Here is a 27526-nt window from a genome sequence, read left to right on the forward strand (position 1 = left end):
ATGATTTTTCGATATTTAGCTCTGGTGGCCATTTTGTGCAGCAAAGTGGAACGTGCCAGCTATATGCACAACTAGGGTTGGTACAGATCACTCCTGTGAAGTTTTATTGAAATCTGTCCAGCAGTTTGACCTCCTAAAGCCAGACAAGATTTTTCTATTTTTAGCTCTGGTGGCCATTTTGTGCAGCAAAGCGGAACGTGCCAGCAATATGCACAACTAGGGTTGGTACTGATCACTCCTGTGAAGTTTTATTGAAATCCGTCCAGCAGTTTGACCTCCTAAAGCCGGACAAGATTTTTCTATTTTTAGCTCTGGCGGTCATTTTGTGCAGCAAAGCAGAACGTGTCGGCTATATGCACAACTAGGCTTGGTACTGATCACTCCTCTGAAGTTTCGTCGAAATCCAGCCAGCAGTTTGACCTGTGAAAGGGAGACAAGCTTAATGCAGACGGACGGATGGATGGACAGACGGCAAAGACAAAAACATAGCTGGAGGAGACATAATTCTAATTAAAAAGGGGGCCTAATTTATAAAAAATTGGCGTCAGGGTTGTGGACCTTGTGTCATAAGATGTGGGTGATGTTGTCAAACAACTATTTTAAGTCTGAATCAAATCCATTCAGTAATAAGTGGGATAGAACGAAAGTGCACCAAAACTTTAACCTGAAATTCTAAGTAAACAAGAGGACCATGATGGTCCTGAATCGCTCACCTCTTCCCACATGACCCAGTTTTGAGTATGACGTCGTTTTTTCTATTATTTGACATAGTGACCTAGTTTTTGAGCTCATGTGACCCAGTTTTGAACCTGACCTAGATATTATCAAGATAAACATTCTGACCAATTTTCATGAAGATCCATTGAAAAATATGGTCTCTAGAGAGGTCACAAGGTTTTTCTATTATTTGACCTATTGACCTAGTTTTCAAAGGTACGTGACCCTGTTTTGAACTTTACCTAGATATCAAGGTGAACATTCTACTAATTTTCATGAAGATCTCATGAAAAATATGGCCTCTAGAGAGGTCACAAGGTTTTTCTATTTTTATACCTACTGGCCTAGTTTTTGACCGCACGTGACCCAGTTTCGAAACTTGACCTAGATATCATCAAGGTGAACATTCAGATCAATTTTCATGAAGATCCATTGAAAAATATGGCCTCTAGAGAGGTCAAAAGATTTTTCTAATTTTAGACCTACTGACCTAGTTTTTGACCGCAGTTGACCCAGTTTCAAACTTGACCTAGATATCATCAAGATGAACATTCAGACCAACTTTCATACAGATCCCATGAAAAGTATGGCCTCTAGAGAGGTCACAAGGTTTTTTTATTATTTGACCTACTGACCTAGTTTTTTATGGCATGTGACCCAGTTTCGAACTTGACCTAGATATCATCAAGGTGAACATTCTGACCAATTTTCATGAAGATCCATTCAAGGGTATGGCCTCTAGAGAGGTCACAAGGTTTTTCTATTTCAAGACCTACTGACCTAGTTTTTGATCGCAGTTGACCCAGTTTCAAACTTGACCTATATATCATCAAGATAAACATTCAGACCAACTTTCATACAGATCCCATGAAAAATATGGCCTCTAGAGAGGTCACAACGTTTTTTTCATTATTTGACCTACTGACCTACTTTTTGATGGCACGTGACCCACTTTCGAACTTGACCTAGATATCATCAAGATGAACATTCTGACCAATTTTTATGGAGATCCATTCACAAGTATGGCCTCCAGAGAGGTCACAAGGTTTTTCTATTTTTAGACCTACTGACCTAGTTTTTGATCGCACATGACCCTGTTTCGAACTTGACCTAGATATCATCAAGGTGAACATTCAGACCAACTTTCTATAGACCCTATGAAAAATAGGGCCCTTTGAGAGGTCACAAGGTTTTTCATTATTTGCCCTACTGACCTAGTTTTTGAGGGCACGTGACCCACTTTCAAACTTGACCTAGATATCATCAAGATGAACATTCAGACCAACTTTCTTTACAGACCCCATGAAAAATATGGCCTTTAGAGAGGTCACAAGGTTTTTCTATTATTTGACTACTGACCTAGTTTTTGATGGCACGTGACCCACTTTCAAACTTGACCTGATATCATCAAGGTGAACATTCTGACCATTTTCATGAAGATCTCATGAAATTATATGGCCTCTAGAGAGGTCACAAGGTTTTTCTATTTTTAGACTACTGACCTAGTTTTTGACCGCATGGGGACCCAGTTTCAAAACTTGACCTAGATATCATCAAGATGAACATTCAGACCAATTTCATAAGATCCATGAAAATATGGCCTTTAGAGAGGTCAAAAGGGTTTTTTTCTATTATTTGCCTATGACCTAGTTTTTGACGGCACGTGACCCACTTTTGAACTTGACCTAGATATCATCAAGATGAACATTCAGACCAACATTCATACAGATCCATGAAAAATTGGCCTCTAGAGGGTCACAAGGTTTTTTATTTTTTGCCCTTTAGGGCCTAGTTTTTAAAGGCACGTGACCCACTTTCGAACTTGACCTAGATATCTTTAAAGGTGAACATTCGACCAATTTTCATGAAGATCTCATGAAATTATGGCCTCTAGAGAGGTCACAAGGTTTTTCTATTTTTAGACCTACTGACCTAGTTTTTGACCGCACGTGACCCAGTTTCGAACTTGACTGATATCATCAAGATGAACATTCGGGACCAACTTTCATACAGATCCATGAAAAATATGGCCTTTAGAGAGGTCACAAGGTTTTTCAAATTATTTGACCTATGACCTAGTTTTTGATGGCACGTGACCCAGTTTCGAATTTGGGCCCTAGATATCATCAAGGTGAACGTTTGACCAATTTTCATGAAGATCTTGTGAAATATATGGCCTCTAGAGAGGTCACAAGGTTTTCTATTTTTAGACCTACTGACTAGTTTTTGACGGCACGTGACCAGTTTCGAACTTGACCTGGGATATCATCAAGGTAAAACATTCTGACCAACTTTCATAAAGACCCCATGAAAAATGTGACCTCTAGAGCGGTCACAAGCAAAAGTTTACGGACTGACGCACGCACGCACGCACGCACGCACGCACGCACGCACGCACGCACGACGGACGACGGACACCGCGCGATCACAAAAGCTCACCTTGTCACTTTGTGACAGGTGAGCTAAAAAGGGGCATAATTCATGAAATTATTGGTGTGAGAATTACGACCCTAGTGCCATATGATTGTGGTTGATGATGTGGAATAATTATTATAAGTTTGAAGTAAATCCATCAAGTAATAACACAGATAAAGAGAAAGTGCATCAAAACTTTAACCAAGGTGCAGATGCGGAAGGACGTAGACGCTGGATCAAGTAGGATAGCTCTACATACTTCATAAAGCAGAGCTAAAAAATTTAGTAAAACTAGACAATATTCATGTCATTTTAATCTTTTCTTAACAGCCTATTTATTCCCTGGATAAAACAAATATTTCAAAATGAAAAAGCTGAGATTTTTATTTCATAAACAAGAGGGCACTCGACTATTCGAAGAATGGATGGAAGTATGGGGTCGAAATATTACCAGAGATTTTCAGACAAAAGAAGAAAAATAGATAAGACAAACAATGTACATGTATTTGTGGATTTGGATTAGTCTTGCACTAGATGGCAATGTGTGACCATGATGGAAAGCAAGTGTTCAAAGTTTCAAAGCCATATATTAAAAAGTTTAGACAAAATATGGAATGGTATGTGAGACTTAATTAATTTCTATGTCAAAAAAGGGCCATAACTGAGCTACAGTCCTTGTCCTAGTTATGTAGCCTTGCCTACATATGTAAACTATGATGGTAAACAAGTGGTCAAAGTTTCAAAGCCATATGACAAACAGGTTTGGCAAAATATGGACTGGAATGAAAAATTTAACAGATTTCCAAGTCCAAAAAGGGCCATAATTCGACCAAAATAGTTGACAGAGTTATATACTCTTGCCGAAAGATAAAAATCATGATGATACACAAGTGTTCAAAGTTTCGAAGCTGCATGTCAAATAGTTTTGACAAAACATGTACTGGTACAAAAACTGAACCAATTTCCAAGTCCAAAAAGGGCCATAATTCGACCAAAATAGTTGACAGAGTTATATACTCTTGCCGAAAGATAAAAATCATGATGATACACAAGTGTTCAAAGTTTCGAAGCCGCATGTCAAATAGTTTTGACAAAACATGTACTGGTACAAAAACTGAACCAATTTCCAAGTCCAAAAAGGGCCATAATTCAGCCAAAATACTTGACAGAGTTATGTAGTCTTGCCTACATGTAGAAACTAATATAATAAACAAGTGTTCAAAGTTTCAGAGCCACATGTCAAATAGGTGTTACAAAACAAGGACTTGTACAAAATCTGAACCAATTTCCATGTCAAAAAAGAGCCACAATTCAGCCAAAATACTTGACAGAGTTATGTACTCTTACCTACAGGTAGAGACTGTTATAATAAACAAGTGTTCCAAGTTTGAATTAAATATCTTTGATGGTATACAAGATATTACCACTTTAAAAAACTTTAACCAATGCCAACGCATGGGTGAGTAGTATAGCTCTCCATATTCTTTGAATAGTTGAGCTAAAAACCTCCAACTACTATTAACTGAAACAAATACATGTATATACAAAATATAAAATGGAAATGAAGTAAATTACAAGCAATACTTGTGTATTTCTATATAATTACCTGCACTATAGTTGCCCTGTCCAAAGTTGCCATAGATACCTGCAGCACTGGATATCATGATGATCCTACACAGAAAGTACCATACACATTTTGTAGGTAAGTTTATAGGAATCTAAACAACATGGAGTTTTTTTGTGGTTTTTTTTTTTGAGTGGGGGGAGATGGTGCCAGGGTTCATTAAAAGGGGAAAATGGCAATGTAATAACTAAAACAGAGGAATAAAAATGGGCCATAATCAAAATAGTATTTTTCTTAAATATGTTATATTCCAGAAAAAAATACCTAAAAAGCACACTGTCTAGTGTTTTGAATGATATAGTTTTTATAATGTACTAAGAAGAGTTTTTTGTTGGAATATGTAAACTTTTTTCTGTACTGGACTTTTTTCCAAAATGGAGAAGAAAAAATATTTTTTGAGAGGGGAATAGGACCAAATTTCAGCCCCCAAAATGGCCTACAAAAACATTGAAATTATAACTTTGCATCACAGCAGAAAAGGAAGATGTACCCTTCAACTGCTCATAGTTTAATACAAATATTTTGCTTGAACAATATATATGTATGCTGTCTGTTTGGTAAGGGTGTCAACTGACAAGTTTATTTCAAATTTGAATAAGTGTTACACAATATTACAAGGTTCTGTTGCTAATATCTGTCATAAATCAAAGCTAGGTTCGTTCTTTGAACAAGAAAACTTTGATAATATCTGTGTGCGAAAAGATGTTTAAAAAAGCATTCAATTTAAATTAAGAGTTCAGTTGTGCTTATTACTTTACAGGCATGTGTCTAAACAGAACGTGTCTGTGAAAACTGATAATTAAACTCCTTTTTAGACATTTTTTTTTCAATATCTAAACAAATATCACACTATATGTATGTTATGTAATTTTGAAATAATTAGATAGTGTGACATACCTTCCAAAGTTGTTTTTCTTCATGTGAGGCCATGCTGCACGAGTCACTGAGAATGATCCCCTTAAATGCACCTTATGAATCAAATCTGGAAAAGTACATGTACAACTTGGTTTTTATACCACATCAAACATCAGTGCGAGGACAATTTCAATAGTGGAGTACATTTTGATTCATCCAGTAATCATACTTATAACCTTTACAACAAAGGTACATAAAAACTGTACGAATCCAAATTCCTTTAATACTCTTGAAAACATTTTACAAACAAGAGGGCCACGATGGCCCTATATCGCTCACTTGTTATCATTGCACTTGAGAACAAGAAGGTCCTCAGAAAAAATATCTAAGTCCAAAGGACAGGAACAACAAAGGGAAGAAATTTAACCAAAAAGAAAAAAAAATTCTTACAAGGTATAGATATGTCAAAATACACCTAAAAATTGGAGGTACCATCCATGTTGTACCACAGAAAAGTGGTCTCGGTTTTTCCCTACGACCAATAATAAAAAAGTTACAAAAAATAAGCTATTTATAGTAATGTAAAAGGGAAGTAATTAAAAAAATATATATATTGTAAGTGAAGAAAAGAAGGATCTGCCAAATAAATCTGTTGACATAAATGAAATTTCAGATCAGTATCTTCATTAGTTACATAGATATACCCATTTTAATTTGGAATAAAGGGAAGTAATTTGACATAAAATCAGTCCATAGTTATCTACCCTGATTGTCTCAGTCCAACTAATAACAATAATGAAATTTCAAATAAGTCCTATAAGTACTTACTGATATAAATCCATTTTGATTACAATCAGGGGAGGTAATCAGATATAAAATAACTCTGGAACCTACGATTGGATCTGATTTGTCATGGAATCCAAGATTTATTGTTGTTGAAGATATTTTTGAAGTTTGTTTTCAAATAAAACCATAAATGAAGTCTCTATATGGCTGCAAAAGCCAAAATAGCCAATTTTGGACCTTTAAGGGGCCATAACTCTGGAACCCATTATGGGATCTGGCCGGTTCAACAAAGGAACCGAGATCTTATGGTGACACAAGTTTTGTGCAAGTCTGATTAAATTCAAATCATAAATGAAGCTGCTATTGTGCAGACAAGGTCAAAATAGCTAATTCTGGCCCTTTCAGGGGCCATCACTCTGGAACCCATAACCGAATCTTGCCAGTTCAAGAAAGGAAGCAAGATCTTATGGTGATACAAGTTGTGTGCAAGTCTGGTTAAAATAAAATCATAAATGAAGCTGCTATTGTGCAGACAAGGTCAAAATAGCTAATTTTGGCCCTTTCAGGGGCCATAACTCTGGAACCCGTAATGGAATCTGGCCAATTCAAGAAAGGAACCAAGATCTTATGGTGATACAAGTTGTGTGCCAGTTTGGTAAAAATCAAATCATAAATAAAGCTGCTATTGTGCAGACAAGGTCAAAATAGCTAATTTTGGCCCTTTCAGGGGCCATAACTCTGGAACCCATGATGGAATATGGCCAGTTCAAGAAAGGAACCGTGATCTTATAGTGATACAAGTTGTGTGCAAGTTTGGTTAAAATAAAATCATAAATGAAACCACTGAAGTGCAGACAAGAAATTGTTGACGCACGGACGCACGGACTGACGACGGACGAAGGGTGATCACAAAAGCTCACCTTGTCACTATGTGACAGGTGAGCTAAAAACAAAGAATTGCAGATCTACCCTACCTTGCTGAATAAGAACAGAAAACCTTACGTCATCAATTTACAGTACAGGCAAACATAAAAACTTTCTAAGTAGCATAGATATTTGTAACTTTTGTATGCTCTAGCTACCTTCAGTAAGTTTCATTTTGAATGCAATGATGTTGTTTTAGAAAAGTGTCTGTTTTTGCTCTGAACCTACAAAGGGGCCATCAAAGTGGAGAGGTTAGAGAACGCTAATTTTTGCACTTGGTGTGGTCAGAGACTAGATGTATGAAGTACAACTAGTTTTTGTTTAAATTTCACTGTGGATGTCATTTGAATTTTGGTAAAGAAAATGAGACAGAACGATGTATTTTAGTATGAGCTGTAATACTAGGTTATAGCAGAGTAAGTTTTGAAGAACAATTTAATTTGTCTGTTACAGATTGTGAAAATATATTGTGCCATTTCTAGCATAACTAGAGCAACTCTCTGAGCAGAACTACTGACCTGTTATAGGCCATCTTCATTGTCTCCTTAACTGAGCAAAACCTGTAACAACAACAGCCTTATGGCTTGACTGACCCTAAATAAACTGAATTTCTTTAAAGGATATTACAACCTACCCCAATCCAAGTCACTGATTCTAGCAAAAGACTTGTCTCTCAGAATACCAGCATTGTTGACAACAATATCTGAAAGAAATCACATATATATTAAGTACATGACCTTTGCAAACATTACATTAAATACATGTAGCTGATGACAAGTCACTATCAGATAAACAAACTACCCGCTAGTTCACATTCATATTTTTTGCCACAATCAGTTGCGACACTGTTAATAAACAATGTTTTGGACTCAGTATCAAATTGTTATAAAATATACTCATCATACAGTAAGACACACAGATGTAATGATCCAACAGCCATATAATAGGATCTTTACTGCTTGTTGTCCATCATTCATGGATGTTATTCTTTCTTTTTATCAATTCTTATCATCCATTTTAAGTTAACTGATTAAACTTTCAGTCCTCTCTTTTGACTGAAATCGTGGCAGTTCAACTTGTTATCCATATCTATTAAAATAGTGATATTTGTTATCAACGTAAAAATAAAACCTTACCTAATCTACCAAAGTTCTGGATTGCCGTTTCAACAAGTTTTTCTCCAAATTCTACAGAGTCTGAAATTTTACATACATGTGGTGTTTATCAGCCATTGACATTTAATGAACTGTCTCTATGAGAATTTTCTCCATATACAGGAGTATATATTGTGAATATATCATAATATAATATTATGCAAATGTTTGCAAGATCTATTTTTCAATTGTAAGATTAGCCATCATTAGACAAAAAGTGAAATGTGATATGTATTTGTGCGCAGCTGTGAGAAAAATGTCTGGGCTTTGTGACCAGTATAGATCCAGATAAGCCTGCACATCCTTGCTGTCTGATTGCGCTCCAAATTGTTCTCTTCTTTGCTGAATACTAGTGCTGAAACTTACAAACAGTATGGATGTGGGGATAAACGTTCCCTACTGGTTTCAAAGCTCTAATATTGGTGTTCACACACGTGCGTTCATTTACGGACATACAAATAATTAAGAATATTACTTATATCTTACATACAGACTGCTAATTAAGATTTAACTTTTAGTACCATAGTTTGCTACTGCTTTCCCTCCTTTGGCTTTGATTTCCTCAACAACTTTGTCCGCTGCTCTTGTACTTTGACCTTCACCTTTGAAACTTCCTCCAAGGTCATTCACTGAAATGGCAAATATACACTTAATGTTAAGAGGTTATATACAAATTATTGCAATGATTACCACTGTGACAATAAAATTCTGTACACATGTGAAGTGTAGCAAAAAATCCCTCATACATCAATCAGTTTGTTTTGGGGTTTAGGGCTATTTTTTCAACAGTATTTCAGTTATGCAACGGCAGGCAGTTAACCAGTGTTCCTGGATTCTGTACCAGAAATAACCTGTTCTCTGCAAGTAACTGCCAACTTCTCCACATAAATTATACGACAAAATGCTTTGAGTGTCACAATATCTTTTATCAAATGCTTATGGAAAACATACGGCTAGCCCTCTGTGATCCAAAGATATGCTCTCTCCCCATTGAGCTGAACAGGCAGGTGTCATACATCAATAAGAGGTTATTACACTGCAAGTGTCTATGTGGAGTTGCTAAGGCATTTTTAATCTTACTTTTCCCCATGTTTACTGTAATGGGTAAGTAGTATCAACTCATTTTCTGCTTCAAAACAACCATCTTGTGAATTGAAACTGACAGGGTGTCAACGGAAGATTTTGAAGCAACATTTGTGAATCTGACAAAACATGTGTCACCAGAGAATAAACTCCGGGATGATGGACAGTCCTAACATGATAATTGCCTTTAACACAGTTTCTGACAAAGAGTTACCTTTCATACATGTTACAAAAATATCCACATAAATAATGTCAAATTCATATCAGTCAAGATAGTGACATTTACTGTACAAAATTTCCAATCTAAAATAGTAGCTACCATTTTATTTTCTGAATTAATGATGTGGTGAAAATTATTTTATACCAACAACAGCTGCTCCTCGTTCTGCAAACAACAAAGCATACTCTCTGCCAAGACCTGAAAAATATTGTTGCATTATTCTAGTGCGTCGTAACACTTACTGTTTACTATCTTGGCTGCATAAATTATCCAGTGTTTTAAAAATATCTGTCATAATTTTTTTCAGTCTTCTTTGAAAGACTGTCAATAATAAATATCATTTGTGTTGTTCTAGTGGCAACACAATTTTTTCTTGATTTAGTCCCTCAACTTTCAACATGAGCAGAGGTTATGTAAATACTCACTTTCATTCTAACAGGATGGAAATTCTCTAGTATAGCTCAGCTTCACATTCTAACAGGATGGAAATTCTCTAGTATAGCTCAGTTTCACATTCTAACAGGATGGAAATTCTCTAGTATAGCTCAGCTTCACATTCCATCAGGATGGAAATTCTCTAGTACAGTTCAGTTTCACATTCTAACAGGATGGAAATTCCCTAGTACAGTTCAGTTTCACATTCTAACAGGATGGAAATTCGCTAGTACAGTTCAGTTTCACATTCTAACAGGATGGAAACTCTCTAGTACAGCTCAGTTTCACATTCTAACAGGATGGAAATTCTCTAGTACAGCTCAGTTTCACATTCTAACAGGATGGAAATTCTCTAGTATAGCTCAGTTTCACATTCTAACAGGATGGAAATTCTCTAGTATAGCTCAGTTTCACATTCTAACAGGATGGAAATTCTCTAGTATAGCTCAGCTTCACATGATATATTAAGGCCATAACAAAACAAAATATTCAGACAAGGAAGTCTTATCAATATGTACATATCCCTTTCAAGTTGAACTGGATGAAAACTGTAGAAGTCTAGTACACCATGTTCAGACGGTATCATTACCATTTCAGACTGTACATCAGCAACTCTCAGAAACTGGCATAGTTCTATGCAAATGAATTTCATGACAAACCAAACTTACATTAATGTATAGGCATAACAAATTTTCCTTTTAAAGACAGTAACCAAGAAATGTTTCTTTTACCAAACTAAGAATACTGCATGCGTATTACATGTAGCAACTTTGTTGCAAGACACTCACTGGTGTTTGAATAACTGACTAGCAAATGTGGGTTTTGTCATGTAAATTTGTAATTCCTACTTAAACTAGAAGATGCTTTTGTAGAAAAGCGCATGTCTCCCCCAATGCATAGTCATATAGGCAGGAAGTCAATAGGGGACAGGAGCTTGGCATGTCCAATCATTCCACAAAGTCTCAACATTCTGAGCATAGTGATTCTCAAGTTATGAATTGGAAACTGTTTTCCATGTTCAAGCCCCTGTGACCTTGACTTTTGATCAAGTGACTCCAAATTCAGTAGGGGTCATCTACTCTCCAATCATCCTATATATTTTCATTTTTCAACATTCTGGGTCAAGTGGTTGTCAAATTATTGACTGAAAAGAATTTCCTATGTTCAGCCCCGTGACCTTGAATTTTGATGGTGTGATAAAAAAAAGGGGGTTCATCTACTCTGTAACTCCAATCACCCTATGAAATTTGAAGGTTCTAGGTCAAATGGTTCTCAAGTTATTGACTGGAGATGAATTTCCATGTTCTATTCGTTGTGACCATGACATTTTATAGAGTAACCCCAAAAGCAATAGGGGTCATCTAATCTGTAAGTCTTATCATCCTATGAAGTTTCAACATTCTGGGTCAAGTGGTTCTCAAGTTACTGACCGGAAATGAATTTCCATGTTCTGTTTGCTGCGACCTTGACCTTTAATAGAGTGACCCCAAAATCAATAGGGGTCATCTGCTTTGCATGTCCAATCATCCTATGAAGTTTCAACATTCTGTGTCAAGCAGTTCTCAAGTTACTGACCGGAAATGTTTTTCCATGTTCAGGCCCCTGTAACCTTGACCTTTATTAAAGTGACCCCAAAATCAATAGGAGTCATCTACTCTGCATGTCCAATCACTCTATGAAGTTTCAACGTTCTGGGTCAAGTGGTTCTCAAGAAACTGACCGGAAATGAATTTCCATGTTCTGTTTGCTGCAACCTTGACCTTTAATAGAGTGACCCCAAAATCAATAGGGGTCATCTGCTTTGCATGTCCAATCATCCTATGAAGTTTCAACATTCTGGGTCAAGTGGTTTTCAAGTTACTGACCAGAAATGGTTTTCCATGTTCAGGCCCGTGACCTTGACCTTTATTAAAGTGACCCAAAATCAATAGGGGTCGTCGACTCTGCATGTCCAATCACTGTATGAAGTTTCAACATTCTGGGTCAAGTGGTTCTCAAGTTATTGATCGGAAATGGTTTTCCATGTTCAGCCACCTGTGATCTTGACCTTTATTAGAGTGACCCCAAAATCAATAGGGGTCATCCTATGAAGTTTCAATATTCTGGGTCAAGTGGTTCTCAAGTTATTGATCGGAAATGGTTTTCCATGTTCAGGCCCCTGTGACCTTGAGGCCTAAATTAAACTAGATGCCCACAGGCAACATGTCGAGCCCGTCAGCTGTCAAAAGGACTGGGAGTTGCACACGACACTCTGTCTCTCTGAGGCAAACATTTATGCCAAATAAAAAAAAGACTGCAAAAAGTTACAATATAAGTTATTTGTAGTAACAACAAAGGGAAGTAAATCTTTAAAAAAAAAAAAAAAAAAAAAAAAAAAAATTCTAAGTCCACACAAAAATCCTTACCAGTAGAGATAGGTCAAAATACACCTCAAAATTGGATGTAACATGCATGTTGTACTACAGAAAAGTGGTCTTGATTTTTCCCTATGACCAGTAATAAAAAAAAGTTACAACATAAGCTATTTATAGTAACAACAAAGGGAAGTAATTCTAGATTTTTGTGCATGACACTCCGTCTTATGATGGTGAACAATTGTGCCAAGTTACATCAAAATCCCTCTATGCATGAAAAAGAAATGCTCCGGACAATGTCATTCTTGTATCTGACCTTTAACCTCTAAGTGTGACCTTGACCTTAGACCTAAGGACCTGGTTCTTGCGCATGACACTCCGTCTAATGGTGGTGAACATTTGTGCCAAGTTACATCAAAATCCCTCCATGCATGAAGAAGAAATACTCCAGACAAAGTTGTCATTCTTGTATCCTTTGACCTCTAAGTGTGACCTTGACCTTAGACCTAGGGACCTGATTCTTGCACAAGACACTCCGTCTCATGACGGTGAACAATTGTGCCAAGTTACATCAAAATCCCTCCATGCATGAAGAAGAAATGCTCCAGACAGTCATTATTGAATTTGACCTTTGACCTCTAAGTGTGACCTTGACCTTTGAGATAGGAACCTGGGGTTTGCACATGACACTCCGTCTCACTGAGGTTTACATTCATGCCAAATATAAACAAGATTGCTCCATGCATGTCAAAGTTATGGTCCGGGCAAACAAATCCGGACAGACGCATGCACGGACGCACATACACCGAACAGCCATTTGGACAACTATGTCTTCCCTTTCCCAAGCGGGCTCGACAAAAATTGTTTGTAGTGCTCCGACCTAGATTTTTTTGAGTGGGTAGGTAGCTAGGGATTTTATTTTTTTTTAGTAAGAACATGCATGGCTGACAAATTCTACCAGGAATTTCACAGAGCACAAACTTGCACATGCATGCATACATACATTTTTTAACCAGATCTTACATTTTATAATCTGTCAAAATTTTTGTAAAACTGAATTTGGATATACATGTATAGACTACGAATGCATCAAAGAATCTCGACTCTACCAACCCTCATTCCCTAAAACCTTTAACAGAACAGTTGTTCTCACTACAGATGCTGTCAGACCCTTTGTGTATGAAATGATGGCCTCTGATGCATTTTTGGTCTAAGTTTTGAGTATTCAAATGTCATTAATCTGGACACAGGTAGAAACAGAAGGTTTATAATGACCTCACTGCCAACCTCCAAAGTTGTCCAACCTGTTGGTGGTGAGGTGGGGGTGGGGAGAAGTAGGTAAGGAAGAATGTTCGCTGTCCTCCCCCTGGAAATGTTAGAAATATATGAATGAAATAGTGGCCTCTGTTACATCTTTTGATAGGAATGAAATGGTGGCCTCTGTTACATCTTTGATAGAAATGAAAGGGTGGCCTCTGTTACATCTTTTGACAGGAATGAAAGGGTGGCCTCTGTTATGCGTTTTGGGTATTTAAATGTCATTAATCTGGACACAGGTACAGACAGAAGGTTTATAATGACCTAACTGCAGACCTCCAAAGCTGTTCAACCTGGTGGTGGTGGGGGTGGGGTGTGGAAAGAGGTAAGTATTGAAAAATGCTCACCGTCCTTCCCCTGGTATGAATGAAATAGTGGCCTGTTTTACATCTTTTTTTTTAATGATAGAAATGAAATGGTGGCCTCTGTCATATCTTGTGACAGGAATGAAATGGTGGCCTTTGCTACATCTTTTGATGGCAATGAAATGGTGGCCTCTGTTTTATCTTTGCTAGGAATGAAATGGTGGCACCTGTTACATCTTTTGTCTAAATTATGAGTACCCAATATCATTAATCTGGACACAGGAAGTGATGGATGCATAATTATAACAAGAGGACCATGATGGTCCTGAATCACTCACCTCTTCCCACATGACCAAGTTTTGAGTATGACGTCGTTTTTTCTATTATCTGACATAGTGACCTAGTTTTTGAGCTCATGTGACCCAGTTTTGAACTTGACCTAGATATTATCAAGATAAAAATTCTGACCAATTTTCATGAAGATCCATTGAAAAATATGGTCTCTAGAGAGGTCACAAGGTTTTTCTATTATTTGACCTATTGACCTAGTTTTTGAAGGTACGTGACCCTGTTTTGAACTTTATCTAGATATCATCAAGGTGAACGTTCTCACTAATTTTCATGAAGATCTCATGAAAAATATGGCCTCTAGAGAGGTCACAAGGTTTTTCTATTTTTACACCTACTGGCCTAGTTTTTGACCGCACGTGACCCAGTTTCGAAACTGATATCATCAAGGTGAACATTCAGATCAATTTTCATGAAAGTCCATTGAAAAATATGGCCTCTAGAGAGGTCAAAAGATTTTTCTAATTTTACACCTACTGACCTAGTTTTTGACCGCAGTTGACCCAGTTTCAAACTTGACCTAGATATCATCAAGATGAACATTCAGACCAACTTTCATACAGATCCCATGAAAAGTATGGCCTGTAGAGAGGTCACAAGGTTTTTTATTATTTGACCTACTGACCTAGTTTTTTATGGCACGTGACCCAGTTTCAAACTTGACCTAGATATCATCAAGATGAACATTCTGACCAATTTTCATGAAGATCCATTCAAGGGTATGGCCTCTAGAGAGGTCACAAGGTTTTTTTATTTCAAGACCTACTGACCTAGTTTTTGATCACAGTTGACCCAGTTTCAAACTTGACCTATATATCATCAAGATAAACATTCACACCAATTTTCATACAGATCCCATGAAAAATATGGCCTCTAGAGAGGTCACAACGTTTTTTCATTATTTGACCTACTGACCTACTTTTTGATGGCACGTGACCCACTTTCGAACTTGACCCAGATATCATCAAGATGAAAATTCTGGCCAACTTTTATGGAGATCCATTCACAAGTATGGCCTCTAGAGAGGTCACAAGGTTTTTCTATTTTTAGACCTACTGACCTAGTTTTTGACCACACATGACCCACTTTCGAACTTGACCTAGATATCATTCAGATGAACATTCAGACCAACTTTCATACAGATCCCATGAAAAATATGGCCTCTAGAGAGGTCACAAGTTTTTTTTATATTTTTTGACCTACTGACCTAGTTTTTGAAGGCACGTGACCCACTTTCGAACTCGACCTAGATATCATCAAGGTGAAAATTCTGACCAGTTTTCATGAAATATATGGCCTCTAAAGAGGTCACAAGGTTTTTCTATTTTTAGACCTACTGACCTAGTTTTTGATGGCACGTGACCCAGTTTCGAACTTGACCTAGATATCATCAAGGGAACGTTCTGACCAATTTTCATGAAGATCTTTTGAAATATATGGCCTCTAGAGAGGTCACAAGGTTTTTCTATTTTTAGACCTACTGACCTAGTTTTTGATGGCACGTGACCCAGTTTCGAACTTGACCTAGATATCATCAAGGTGAGCATTCTGACCAATTTTCATGAAGACCTTGTGAAATATATGGCCTCTAGAGAGGTCACAAGGTTTTTCTATTTTTAGACCTACTGACCTAGTTTTTGATGGCACGTGACCCAGTTTCGAACTTGACCTAGATATCATCAAGATGAACATTCTTACCAACTTTCATAAAGATCCCACGAAAAATTTGACCTCTAGAGTGGTCACAAGCAAAAGTTTACGGATGGACAGACGCACGGACGACGGACGATGCGTGATCACAAAAGCTCACCTTGTCACTATGTCAGGTGAGCTAAAAACCATATTATAGTTCAACATTTGGCAGTAGGTACAGAAGACTGAGGATCCAGGAACTTTTTAAATACAAGTGTGAAATGGTGGGTTCTGGTGCATTTTTTTGGTCAAAACTTTGGTCAGTAATTAAAGGTCATTTCTAAGGCAACTGTAGGCAGGGGAGCGACATAGTCCTCCCCAATACCTGGTCCTTGAATCCTGGGGTCTGTGTAGACGAGGATGACTTTGATCAGCTGTGAAGCTTGAACTCATACTTGTTTTTTCACCTCTGTTTAGTGAAAATTGAAAGGCTTCACTTTTAAACACAATCTGATGTACGTGTATGCATGTAAAATTGTGATTTAGTTCCTTAAAGTAAGGTAAAAGAAACGAAATTCACAGCACTTCAACTGCAAATCCATAAATTATCTAAGCCCTTTTAAGGGGACGCATACTTTGAAATTAGAAAAAAGTGGGTGGGGTATTATAAAATTTACCTGCAAAAAAGTACAAGGTTTTGGTAAATGAAATGAATACTGTTTCAACTGTTATAAGTACACAAAGGATTGCTCACTAAAATAAAAATGAGAAAAACTGAAACAAGAAAGTTATTGTTGAATTACATAAGACTTCTTGTATACATTCAAAGTCAACAATTAAGACTTTTTGGTGCGAAAATAACAGTGCTTCACTTTGTCCAAACATTTATCAATGTCCTACAGATTCTAATTTAAAGAAAGAATGTGAAATAAGTTCACTGTCTTGCTTTTCATTTGGCATATGTGAGCTAAAACACATTATTTAGTTTGTTTACAAAGTAGTGCATAAGAAAAGATACGGTGGTCAAGGAATGCCACATTACAAAACTAAAAGAGTATATTCCCCTTAATACATTAAACATTTATCATTACAGAAGTCTAGTGGCTTACAATAAAGGCCTAGAAATGTTGCCATTATTAATTTTTAACTTGGTATTCATGAATTGCAATGCACTTAAATATCAAAACACATTCAACAAACTTTTGAAAATGTACTGTCTTAAAAATCCCTAAAATAAGGTATGAAATTTTGTTGAGAGGTCCAATCAATGTGTATATGTGCAAAAGCAACATTCTAATCTTGTTCACAGAAGTTACTAATACACAGCAGGAATGTCAATGATCAAAACTGGACGAATATACAGTTATCCTCATTTTAATGTCATTTATAATTTGTCCTTGAATTCTCCACCATACTTTTCATAACTCTGTTTGCACGAGTTGCACGAGAATGCTGTCATTCACGTAAAAAAATGGGGTCAAATAAGTTGTAAATGCAATATCATGTAAACGTAGTTAATGGATTATGCAGTTCAAGATAAACTTTATCTCATAACATAACGAACATGTATAATGTTGTAACAACAACTTTACTTACACTAATTTAAGTAGCAGTCGGTTTATAAGTGACTTTATCGATTCATTTTGTGTTTTGTTATTGTTGTCAAAAGTATAACGGAAGTGCCTCACAACTGAAGCGGAAACCAGTTTGATGCGCAAAGTAGTCCACTGTAGGTAATATTTTTTGACAAATGTCCACAGAAATTAATAATTTTCTAATATTAAAAAGGATTATCTGAATAGGATTCATTATTTGATAAGAAATTATAATCATCGACATGTTTTTTTAAAAAAGCGTACACGTGCTGACACCTAAGTTGTCTCCCGTTGTTTATTAGAGTTACCTTTCGTCCGGCGCAGTAATACATTTGCAGTGAATCGCCGAGAAGTCGTGGGAAAATTAAAAACCATGTAAACAAACTAAAATTAACCACCTTTTCAAGATGAATTTCAAGTGATCGGCATTATGCATTTAACCCGCCTGACCTGTGTAGCATCTTAGATATCTGTTCTAAGGTATTCATTGTGTAGAATGTCATGTTATGCCCTTGCAATGCTAATCCCACTCTGATTTTTTTGTTTACATTTTTTATCAATGAGAAATATGGCATCCATCCCGAGATGAACTGACGTGGCGTTAAATTTTTACAATTTTGTTTAAGCAAACCTGGTGTGTTAGAAAGAAAATCTCATCCCTTCAACATTATTTGGAACACTGTTATTGTAAAAAACCTGTTTTTTCCTTATACAAAAGCTTAATATTTTGTGTTGAATGTACTTTCACAAACACCTCTGTTTTCCTATTACATTCATAGTACCACATCCTTATCCACAAAATACTGAATATTACAGGTGTCCATCAGTATTATATCAGTTTAGGAATATGTTTTTTATTTTCCCACCATCGATTTCTTGAATATGCACCCCTTCCGCATTGCTGTATGAACTGTGAATGTAGCAATATGCGTCCCCTTAAATCAACAGTGTATTAGTTAATACATAAATTGTACAAATCGGGCAGAATTAGGTCAAATTACATCACATACATCACAACAGTTAGCTGTCAAGCAAAGCTTCCTTTCATCCTACATCAAAGGTCAAATGCCGATCGGCACCTTTCCTTTGAACTTCAGCCGCCATGTGCCTGTGTTTATTTCAAGATGTTAATGCAATTTTGTCACCAAATGTGTCGGATAATACTGGGATATAAAAGTTAAATTAAGTTTGTAAATACTGGAAAAGTAGGATTTACAAAACAAGAGCTGTCCCTAAGACAGCCAATGCTCGACTATTTGAAATATTGTCTCAGAAGCAGAAAAAATTGTTTAAATATCTAAAGAGTTTTAAGTTCAAAAGGGGACATAATTTGACCAAAATGTACATCAGAGTTATGAGACTTGATGCTTTCAACTAGTTCTATAATCCCGAAGACACATGTGAAGTTTCAATTCAATATCTGCATTAGTTGGAGATAGTAACTTGCATGTAGAACTTTAACCAGAATTTTTTTAAGTCCAAAAAGGGGCATAATTTGCCCAAAATACATGTCAGAGTTATGGAACTTGACCCAGTGAGGTTGGTAACTGATCTAGAAAACAAAAAAATAAGTTTCAAATCTATATGCCTTATTGTTATGGGACCTGAAGCTATCAACTAGTTTTATAACCCCGAAGGCACATGTGAAGTTTCAATTCAATATCTGCATTAGATTTGGAGATACTAACTTGCATGTAAAACTTTAACCAGAATTTTCTAAGTCCAAAAAGGGGCATAATTTGCCCAAAATACATGTCAGAGTTATGGGACTTACCCCAGTGAGGTTGGTAATCGATCTAGAAGAAGAAAAAATAAGTTTCAAATCTATATGCCTTATAGTAATAGCTGTATGTACATGCACGCAAAACTTTAACCAGGATTTTCTAAGACTAAAGGGGGCATAATTTGGCCAAAATGCAGGTCAGAGTTATGGGACTTGAAGCTATCAACTAGTTTTATAACCCCGAAGGCACATGTGAAGTTTCAATTCAATATCTGCATTAGATTTGGAGATACTAACTTGCATGTAAAACTTTAACCAGAATTTTCTAAGTCCAAAAAGGGGCATAATTTGCCAAAAATACATGTCAGAGTTATGGGACTTACCCCAGTGAGGTTGGTAATTGATCTAGAAAAAGAAAAAATAAGTTTCAAATCTACAGTCAAACTCGCTTTATACGAACTCTTAGGGACCTGAGAAATATGTTCTTATCAAACGAAATTCGTATTAACGAATGTATGACTTTTGGATAATTTGCGAGAGCAAGTTTGGCAGTATCACCGGTATCGCCGGTGAATAGCTTCCATTAAATGAAAATACAGTAGTGAATAGATGTTCATTGGTAGTTTTAAACTGATTAAGTTAATTATTTATTTAGATTACAATTAAATAATTACAAAACAAACAGTCAAATTATAAAAACAGCAATAACACAAGTGTTAAAATAATGAATAATGAAAAATGATCAAATTATTAATGTAAAAATTTATGAGTTTTTTTAATTTTACTTATTATTGATTAACCAGTCAAAAGTGGCTTTTAAAATTCATGCATCTAGATACAAGGGTTTTAAATGCAGATCGCATAGCTTTTTTATTCAGCATCGTATTACGTTCAAAAAATTGCATTTTTTTGCCGATACATGCCATTAACTAACTACTACATGGCCATTTTACATCATGAAATATATTTTCATAGAAACTGTAAATTTTGGTGAATTATACTTAACTTGTAACAAACACTTATTACGTGCCCATTGTAATAAATAATTACTGCAAATAGTTTATTCTTTATTATGTATTTCGAACCCTCTATCATGATAAAATTAAATCAATACAGCAGACTGTAAGATTAACTATTACACTAGTTAAAATCAGCCGCAAGGCAGCATTTATTATTGTTTCCAAAGAAGATGCTTTTTTTATGCGACTTACATAGCTTTTTGATACATAAAAATTGGATACTAAATGAAATATTTTAGCTATGGGACATTGAAAATTAGCTATCAAAAAAATTATTCACGGATCAATTGAAAAATGTAAAAAACTGCGCATAGTTAAACTTATATTGTTACATTAAGAAATACTTAAATAATATGACTTCAGATCAAATAAATCGAGTTCTAGAGCGAAATGGGCATAATTTATTGTCAAAAAATGGCGTATAAGCAGTTAGCTATGCTTAATGCTGTGACGTCAGACTTGTGATATAGAACGGCTTGCATATGTAAAGCTAGCTTGTATAGTTTACTTGACGCAAAAACTTTAACCAGGATTTTCTAAGTCCAAAAGGGGGCATAATTTGGCCAAAATGCAGGTCAGAATTATGGGACTTGATGCTATCAACTAGTTTTATAACCCTGAAGACACATGTGAAGTTTCAATTCAATACCTGCATTAGTTTTGGAGATAGTAACTTGCATGTAAAAATTTAACCAGGATTTTCTTAGTCCAAAAAGGGGCATAAATTGCTTAAAATACATGTCAGAGTTATGGAACTTGACCCAGTGAGGTTTGTAACTGACCTAGAAAAAGAAAAAATAAGTTTCAAAGCTATATGCCTTTAAATGATAGCTGTATGTACTTGCATTCAAAACTTTAACCAAGGTGTGACGCAGACGCCGACGCCAGGGTGAGCAGAATAGCTAGACTATTCTTCGAATAGTTGAGCTAAAAATCTCGGTAAGTGACTTTATTAAAGTGTTCGAAAAAGGTCTCAATTAATAAATAATGTGAATAGTTATCAATAAGTTGCCCATTTTTACACTGCATGATAAAAATGTAGATGTCTGTTCTCATTTATAAACTTTTAAATGTTGAAACTAATTAACAGAAAAAGTTGTTTATCAAATATAAATAGGTCACCGTAAAAGATCTAAGGTCATGCGAGAAAGGTTAAGTCAAGAAGGTCAGAGCGATTTTCTCTCTGGGATCGTAACGTGTGACTTCCAAAATGCGCAAGAAGTCGGTGGTCTGTGGTCGCGTACTAATTAAGAAACTAAATGCTGAATGATCTGTTGTATATTAAGGTACGGATGCTGAAATTGCATTTTGCATCAGAAAGGATCAAAACATGTAAAAAAAATTTTTTTGCCCCCTGGACTGCCTAAAAAAATTTTGGGATCGGGACTATTTTGATGTGTCGGTCGGAGCACTATAAACAAAGCATTTTTTAATTTAGGCCTGGGTAAAAACAATATGTCTCCCCCAGAGGGGGGAAGACATAATTATCAATAAAAGATGATCCTTTGGAAGCACAGAATACAAACAAGCAAAATAACAACAGACTCAGTTTGACTGACTTTGTTAATGAGAGGTAATGAAATATGCAACACCTTTTACCCTCTGCACCTGCTTCGGTGGAATTCTATTATAGAAGTTACCAGTAAACTGAATGACCTCCATGATCCCAACAGACCAGAAAACATTATAACAATACTAAATCCAAGTATGAGGAGACTTCTTACAGTTGCCACATAGCACTTACTGTTGTGTTGGGATTGTTAATAAAATCTACAAGAAAATCCTTTGGCAGCATAAAATGCAACCAAGCAAAATAACAGCACACACACACTACCTCCAGCCATATTAACTTTAATATGGCAAATTAAGTCTTTTGAAACTTAAGTCTTCTCCAAAAAGATTAATGTAAGAAAAAAGGAGTACCGGTACTGTGGATAAGAGAACTTACTGCCCTATCAATATATTACCATCTGTATCTCTAAAATATTTAAAACAGCAATAAATTCACAATTAATCTAATTCTTAACAAACATTTCAATACATATATGTCAACATTTAGACCAGGCTACAGCTGTCAAATAACTCTAAGACTGAGAATTTGAAAAAAGCTTTTTAGAATAGAACAATAAAAGGTTATTTAGTGAACACAATTAAAACTAGAAAATGCTTTTGTAAAAAAGCGCATGTCTCCCCCAATGCAAAGTCCTGTAGGCAAGAAGTCAATAGGGGTCAGGAGCGAAAGTCAAAGAGACACTGATGGTTGGCTGCAATAGGGATCATCTACTTGGCATGTCCAGTCATCCCACTAAATTTTAACACTCTTGGCCTAGTGGTTCTCAAGTCACTGTTCATGCTCCTGTGACCTTGACCTTTGATCAAGTGACCTCAAAATAAATAGGGGTCATCTACTCTGCATGTCCAATCATCCTATTAAATTTTATTATTGTAGGTCAAGTGGTTCTCCAGTTATTTCCAAAAAATGATTTTACATGAACAGGCCACTGTGACCTTGACCTTTAATTGACTGACCCCAAAATCAATAGGGGTCATCTACTCTGCATGTTCAATCATCCTATGAAGTTTCAACATTCTGGGTCAAGTGGTTCTCAAGTTAATGATCGGAACTGGTTATCAATGTTCAGGCCCCTGTGACCTTTACCTTTAATGGAGTGACCCCAAAAACAATAGGGGTCATTTACTCTGCATGAACAATCATCCTATGAAGTTTCAACATTCTGGGTCGAGAGGTTCTCAAGTTATTGATTGGAAATGGTTTTCCATGTTCAGGTCCCTGTGGCCTTGACCTTTAACAGAGTGACCCCAAAATCGTAAGGGGTCATCTACTCTGCATGACCAATCATCCTATGAAGTTTCATCATTCTGGGTCAAGTGGTTCTCAAGTTATTGACCAGAAATGGTTTTCAATGTTCAGGCCCCTGTGACCTTGACCTTTCACAGAGTGACCCCAAAATCGCTAGGGGTCATCTACTCTGCATGACCAATCATCCTATTAAGTTTCAACATTCTGAGTCAAGTGGTTCTCAAGTTACTGACCGGAAATGGTTTTCAATGTTCAGGCCCCTGTGACCTTGACCTTTAATGGAGTGACCCCAAAATCGATAGGGGTCATCTACTTTGCATGTACAATCATCCTATGAAGTTTCAACATTCTGGGTCAAGTGGTTCTCTAGTTATTAATCGGAAATGGTTTTCCATGTTCAGGCCCCTGTGACCTTGACCTTTGACGGAGTGACCCCAAAATCAATAGGGGTCATCTACTCTTCATGATCAATCATCGTATGAAGTTTCAACATTCTGGGTCAAGTGGTTCTCTAGTTATTGATCGGAAATGGTTTTCAATGTTCAGGCCCCTGTGACCTTGACCTTTGACAGAGTGACCCCAAAATCAATAAGGGTCATCTACTCTTCATGACCAATCATCGTATGAAGTTTCAACATTCTGGGTCAAGTGGTTCTCTAGTTATTGATCGGAAATGGTTTTCAATGTTCAGGCCCCTGTGACCTTGACCTTTGACTGAGTGACCCCAAAATCAATAGGGTCATCTACTCTTCATGACCAATCATCGTATTAAGTTTCAACATTCTGGGTCAAGTGGTTCTCTAGTTATTGATCGGAAATGGTTTTCAATGTTCAGGCCCCTGTGACCTTGACCTTTGACAGAGTGACCCCAAAAACAATAGGGGTCGTCTACTCCAGCAGCCCTACAACCCTATAAAGTTTGAAGGTTCTAGGTCAAATGGTTCTCCAGTTATTGCTCGGAAATGAAGTGAGACGGACGGACCGACGCGCGGACGGACGGACGGACGGACAGGGCAAAAAAAATATGTCTCCTGGGGGAGACATAACTATGTGTTTTTGTCACAAAAACATGTCTTCCCCTATGTATACCTTTAGCTCTGGCCGCCATTTTGTGCAGCGAAGCGGGAAGTGTCGGCGATATGCACAACTAGGCTTGGTACTGATCACTTTTGTGAAGTTTCATCGAAATCCAGCTAGCAGTTTGACCTGTGAAAGCCGGACAAGATTTTTCTATTTTTAGCTCTGGCAGCCATTTGTGCAGCAAAGCAGAAAGTGTCTGCGATATGCACAACTAGGCTTGATATTGATTATTTTTAGCTCTGGTAGCCATTTCGTGCAGCGAAGCGGAACGTGCCATCAATATGCACAACTAGGTTTGGTACTGATTACTCTTGACAAGTTTCGTCGAAATCCTACCAGCAATTTGGACTGTGAAAGCCGGACAAGCTTAATGCAGACAGACAGCAAATGCAAAACCAAAATGTCTTATGGGGGAGACATAATAAGTGTAACTGACTAGTTGTTAAAGTTTTTCAAACACATTTTTATTTGACAAAAACCTAATTAATCACATCTTTTCATTTTTTTCATGATTCAAGATTTGTAGGTAATCTATTCAGTTATGCTGATGATAAAACTTGTTCTGTGCAAACCTTGATTTAGACAGTTAAAGCCACCTTAATTAGAAAGTGACAGAGTACCGTACATTTTCACTTATAAGATGCATTATTAGGAGTCATATTTCCAGTTCAAAGAGTGAGGAGCATCTTATAGGTGTGTACTACAAGGAAATTAAATGAAAAAGAAACCCCAGATTGCATGTCCGATGTTGGGATGTGTCTTATAAGCGAGTGCATCTTATAAGCGAAAATATACAGTACCCTTGATATAATAAATGCAAGCAATTCCAGATAAATTTCAGTCAGTTGCTACAGAATCTAAAACCAAAACCTGTAATATTATTTCTGATCTGTCTTAAATTAAATCAAATACCCTGAAATCCCGAAAATAAGGCAGTTTTGAAAATAAGCCGGTCTCGAAAATAAGCCACCATTTCACTACAGGCAAAACGGGCTCATAAATTAGCCGCACTCAAAAATAATAATAGCATCAATGACTTTGTTAGGACACCATGTAAGATAGCAAAAGAACGCCAACGTGTAAATAACAGATTTATTTCCAGATGTATTAGCAATAAAACATACTTTGGAATAAAAAAGAACCACTAAAACAATGCAAGTTGTGGTGATTTTTAAAACCCTGGACAAATAAAAACATTAAAAGCAAAAAATTCCGAAAAAAAATCCGGTCGCAAACACTTCTTTTTATGTCAGTTCTACTAATTGACATAACCGATCTTTATAACACAATGCATAGCCTGGGAAGCCGTTGATAATATTGTTGTGCTTTGTCAGAAGAAATCATACCTAATATTTATGCATAAAAGATATCATTTGATTTGCGCTTATAAGTGTTAACTGGCATTCATCGAGTTTCTGATATTATCAACGCCTGGGGAAATCTGAAGGAGTTTCCATGTAACTACTGATTATCGATTTTCTATAATTAACCTAATTAACATGTGATCATATTTGCGCTTGTTTGAATCGAAAACGAGGCAATGCTGCCGAAATTTCGACAATTTTCGTAGATCACTAGGTCTGCATTAAAATAACATCTTGATAGCTATGACGCAAATTTAAGTTTATAATGACATATTTAGAACATAGGCGTAGGAGCAGGGGGGGCCAGCGGGGGCCAGGCCCCCCAAAGCTAGGAGAGGGGGGGCCAAAGTATAGTTTGGCCCCCCGAATATTTTGGAAAAGAGATATAAATTGCAGTCTAATATAACATTTACTTAGCATCATATAATTCTTTTCAACCTGATTTCTGATTTGCATTTGGCCTTCCCTTGTATTCAGACTAAAAATGTCTGTTTCCGTAGTGTGAGTACTGAAATCTGTACGCGCCACGTATAATTAATAAAAATAATATAGCATTGAGCGCAATCACTACAGTTCCGGTTTGAGCGTCTGCAAAATCAATGTAGGCCTAACTATTAAGCCTGTTTACGCATGTAAACGTTATGTAGTTTTTTGTTTTTCATTGTCCATTCAAGGGAAATGATATTTCCACAACTTTATACCACAATTAGACAAATGCTAATTGATTGTATGTCCAGGGCTTCAACAGAAGAATGTAAAAAAATGGCACACTTAATTAGAACAATACATAATATGACTGATTAAGACAGTTCAGTGCCTAGTCGTATGTGTAACATCAGAATAACTCAATGATTGCTAAAACATAAAGGTTTGAGGGGCCTATGGCCCAATTAATCCCTGTACAAGGCTTTGAGTCTTTGTCACGAATAATGCACCGAGGATACCTTGCCGCTAACCCCCCCCTCCCCCTTAAAACCGCCGGTCGAAAATGTTTGGCCCCCCCAAAGTTAAACTCGCTCCTACGCCCATGTAGAAGTTGTTACAACATGCTGGAAAAGCTATGGGAGGTACAAACTGGTATTTGTCTATGGCCCGGAAATGTTCGGAAACCTTCGGAAGTACACGATTACGATCTGTTTTTTCCGTGAGAATTCCGTTTCTATTTTTAGCCATGGATTATTGCTTCAGAAGTTATCGTTCTTTATTAAACACCCGCATATTTCGGGTGTAATATAGGTGGCGCTGCGGTCGGAAAACAGGTTTCCCCAGGCTGTCAATTTGCAGATAGAAAAAAAAAGTTAGAAATTGTCAGACTGGATTCCCAGGCTACACAATGCAGTGTTTAACACCTATTGTGTAAGTTACTCATAACCATTTGGCGATTAAATCACATTAGGTGTATTTGTTTGTTAGGCCAGACAAAACTGTTTAATGGGGAATTATCTATTAGCTTCAAATTATTTTCATATAGAAATTGTAACAAAATAGGTATACATGTATCAAAAGTATAAGAATTTACCGACATCGATCTTTTTACTAAAAAGCAAAAAAAAATATCACATCCGTATATTCATTATTTTGGTACTCGAAAATACGCCGGTTTTTAAACCGTTACCAAATATATGTACTCAAAAGTTTGCCAGACTCAAAAATAAGCCGGTCTCGATAATAAGCCACCAAATCCTTACGAAAATTGAAAATAAGCTGCGGCTTATTTTCGGGATTTCAGGGTATTGATAATCAAATAATTTTGCT

The 27526-nt window shown here is 36.5% G+C and overlaps 1 protein-coding gene across 2 annotated transcripts in view; it reads right to left on the bottom strand.

Moving 5' to 3' along the window:
- Positions 1-27526, bottom strand: part of LOC123566556 (peroxisomal multifunctional enzyme type 2-like) — a 134816-nt gene that overhangs the window by 101846 nt on the left and 5444 nt on the right. For both annotated transcript variants that reach the window (XM_045360774.2, XM_053549751.1), the window contains exons 2-7: positions 9923-9976; positions 8997-9104; positions 8458-8517; positions 7956-8024; positions 5654-5738; positions 4739-4803 (exon numbers count right to left, since the gene is read on the bottom strand). In XM_045360774.2, the coding sequence (XP_045216709.1) occupies positions 4739-4803; positions 5654-5738; positions 7956-8024; positions 8458-8517; positions 8997-9104; positions 9923-9976 (441 nt within the window). The remainder of the gene's footprint in view (positions 1-4738; positions 4804-5653; positions 5739-7955; positions 8025-8457; positions 8518-8996; positions 9105-9922; positions 9977-27526) is intronic.

Source organism: Mercenaria mercenaria, chromosome 8 (assembly GCF_021730395.1).
Source record: "Mercenaria mercenaria strain notata chromosome 8, MADL_Memer_1, whole genome shotgun sequence".
Classification (NCBI taxonomy): domain Eukaryota; kingdom Metazoa; phylum Mollusca; class Bivalvia; order Venerida; family Veneridae; genus Mercenaria; species Mercenaria mercenaria.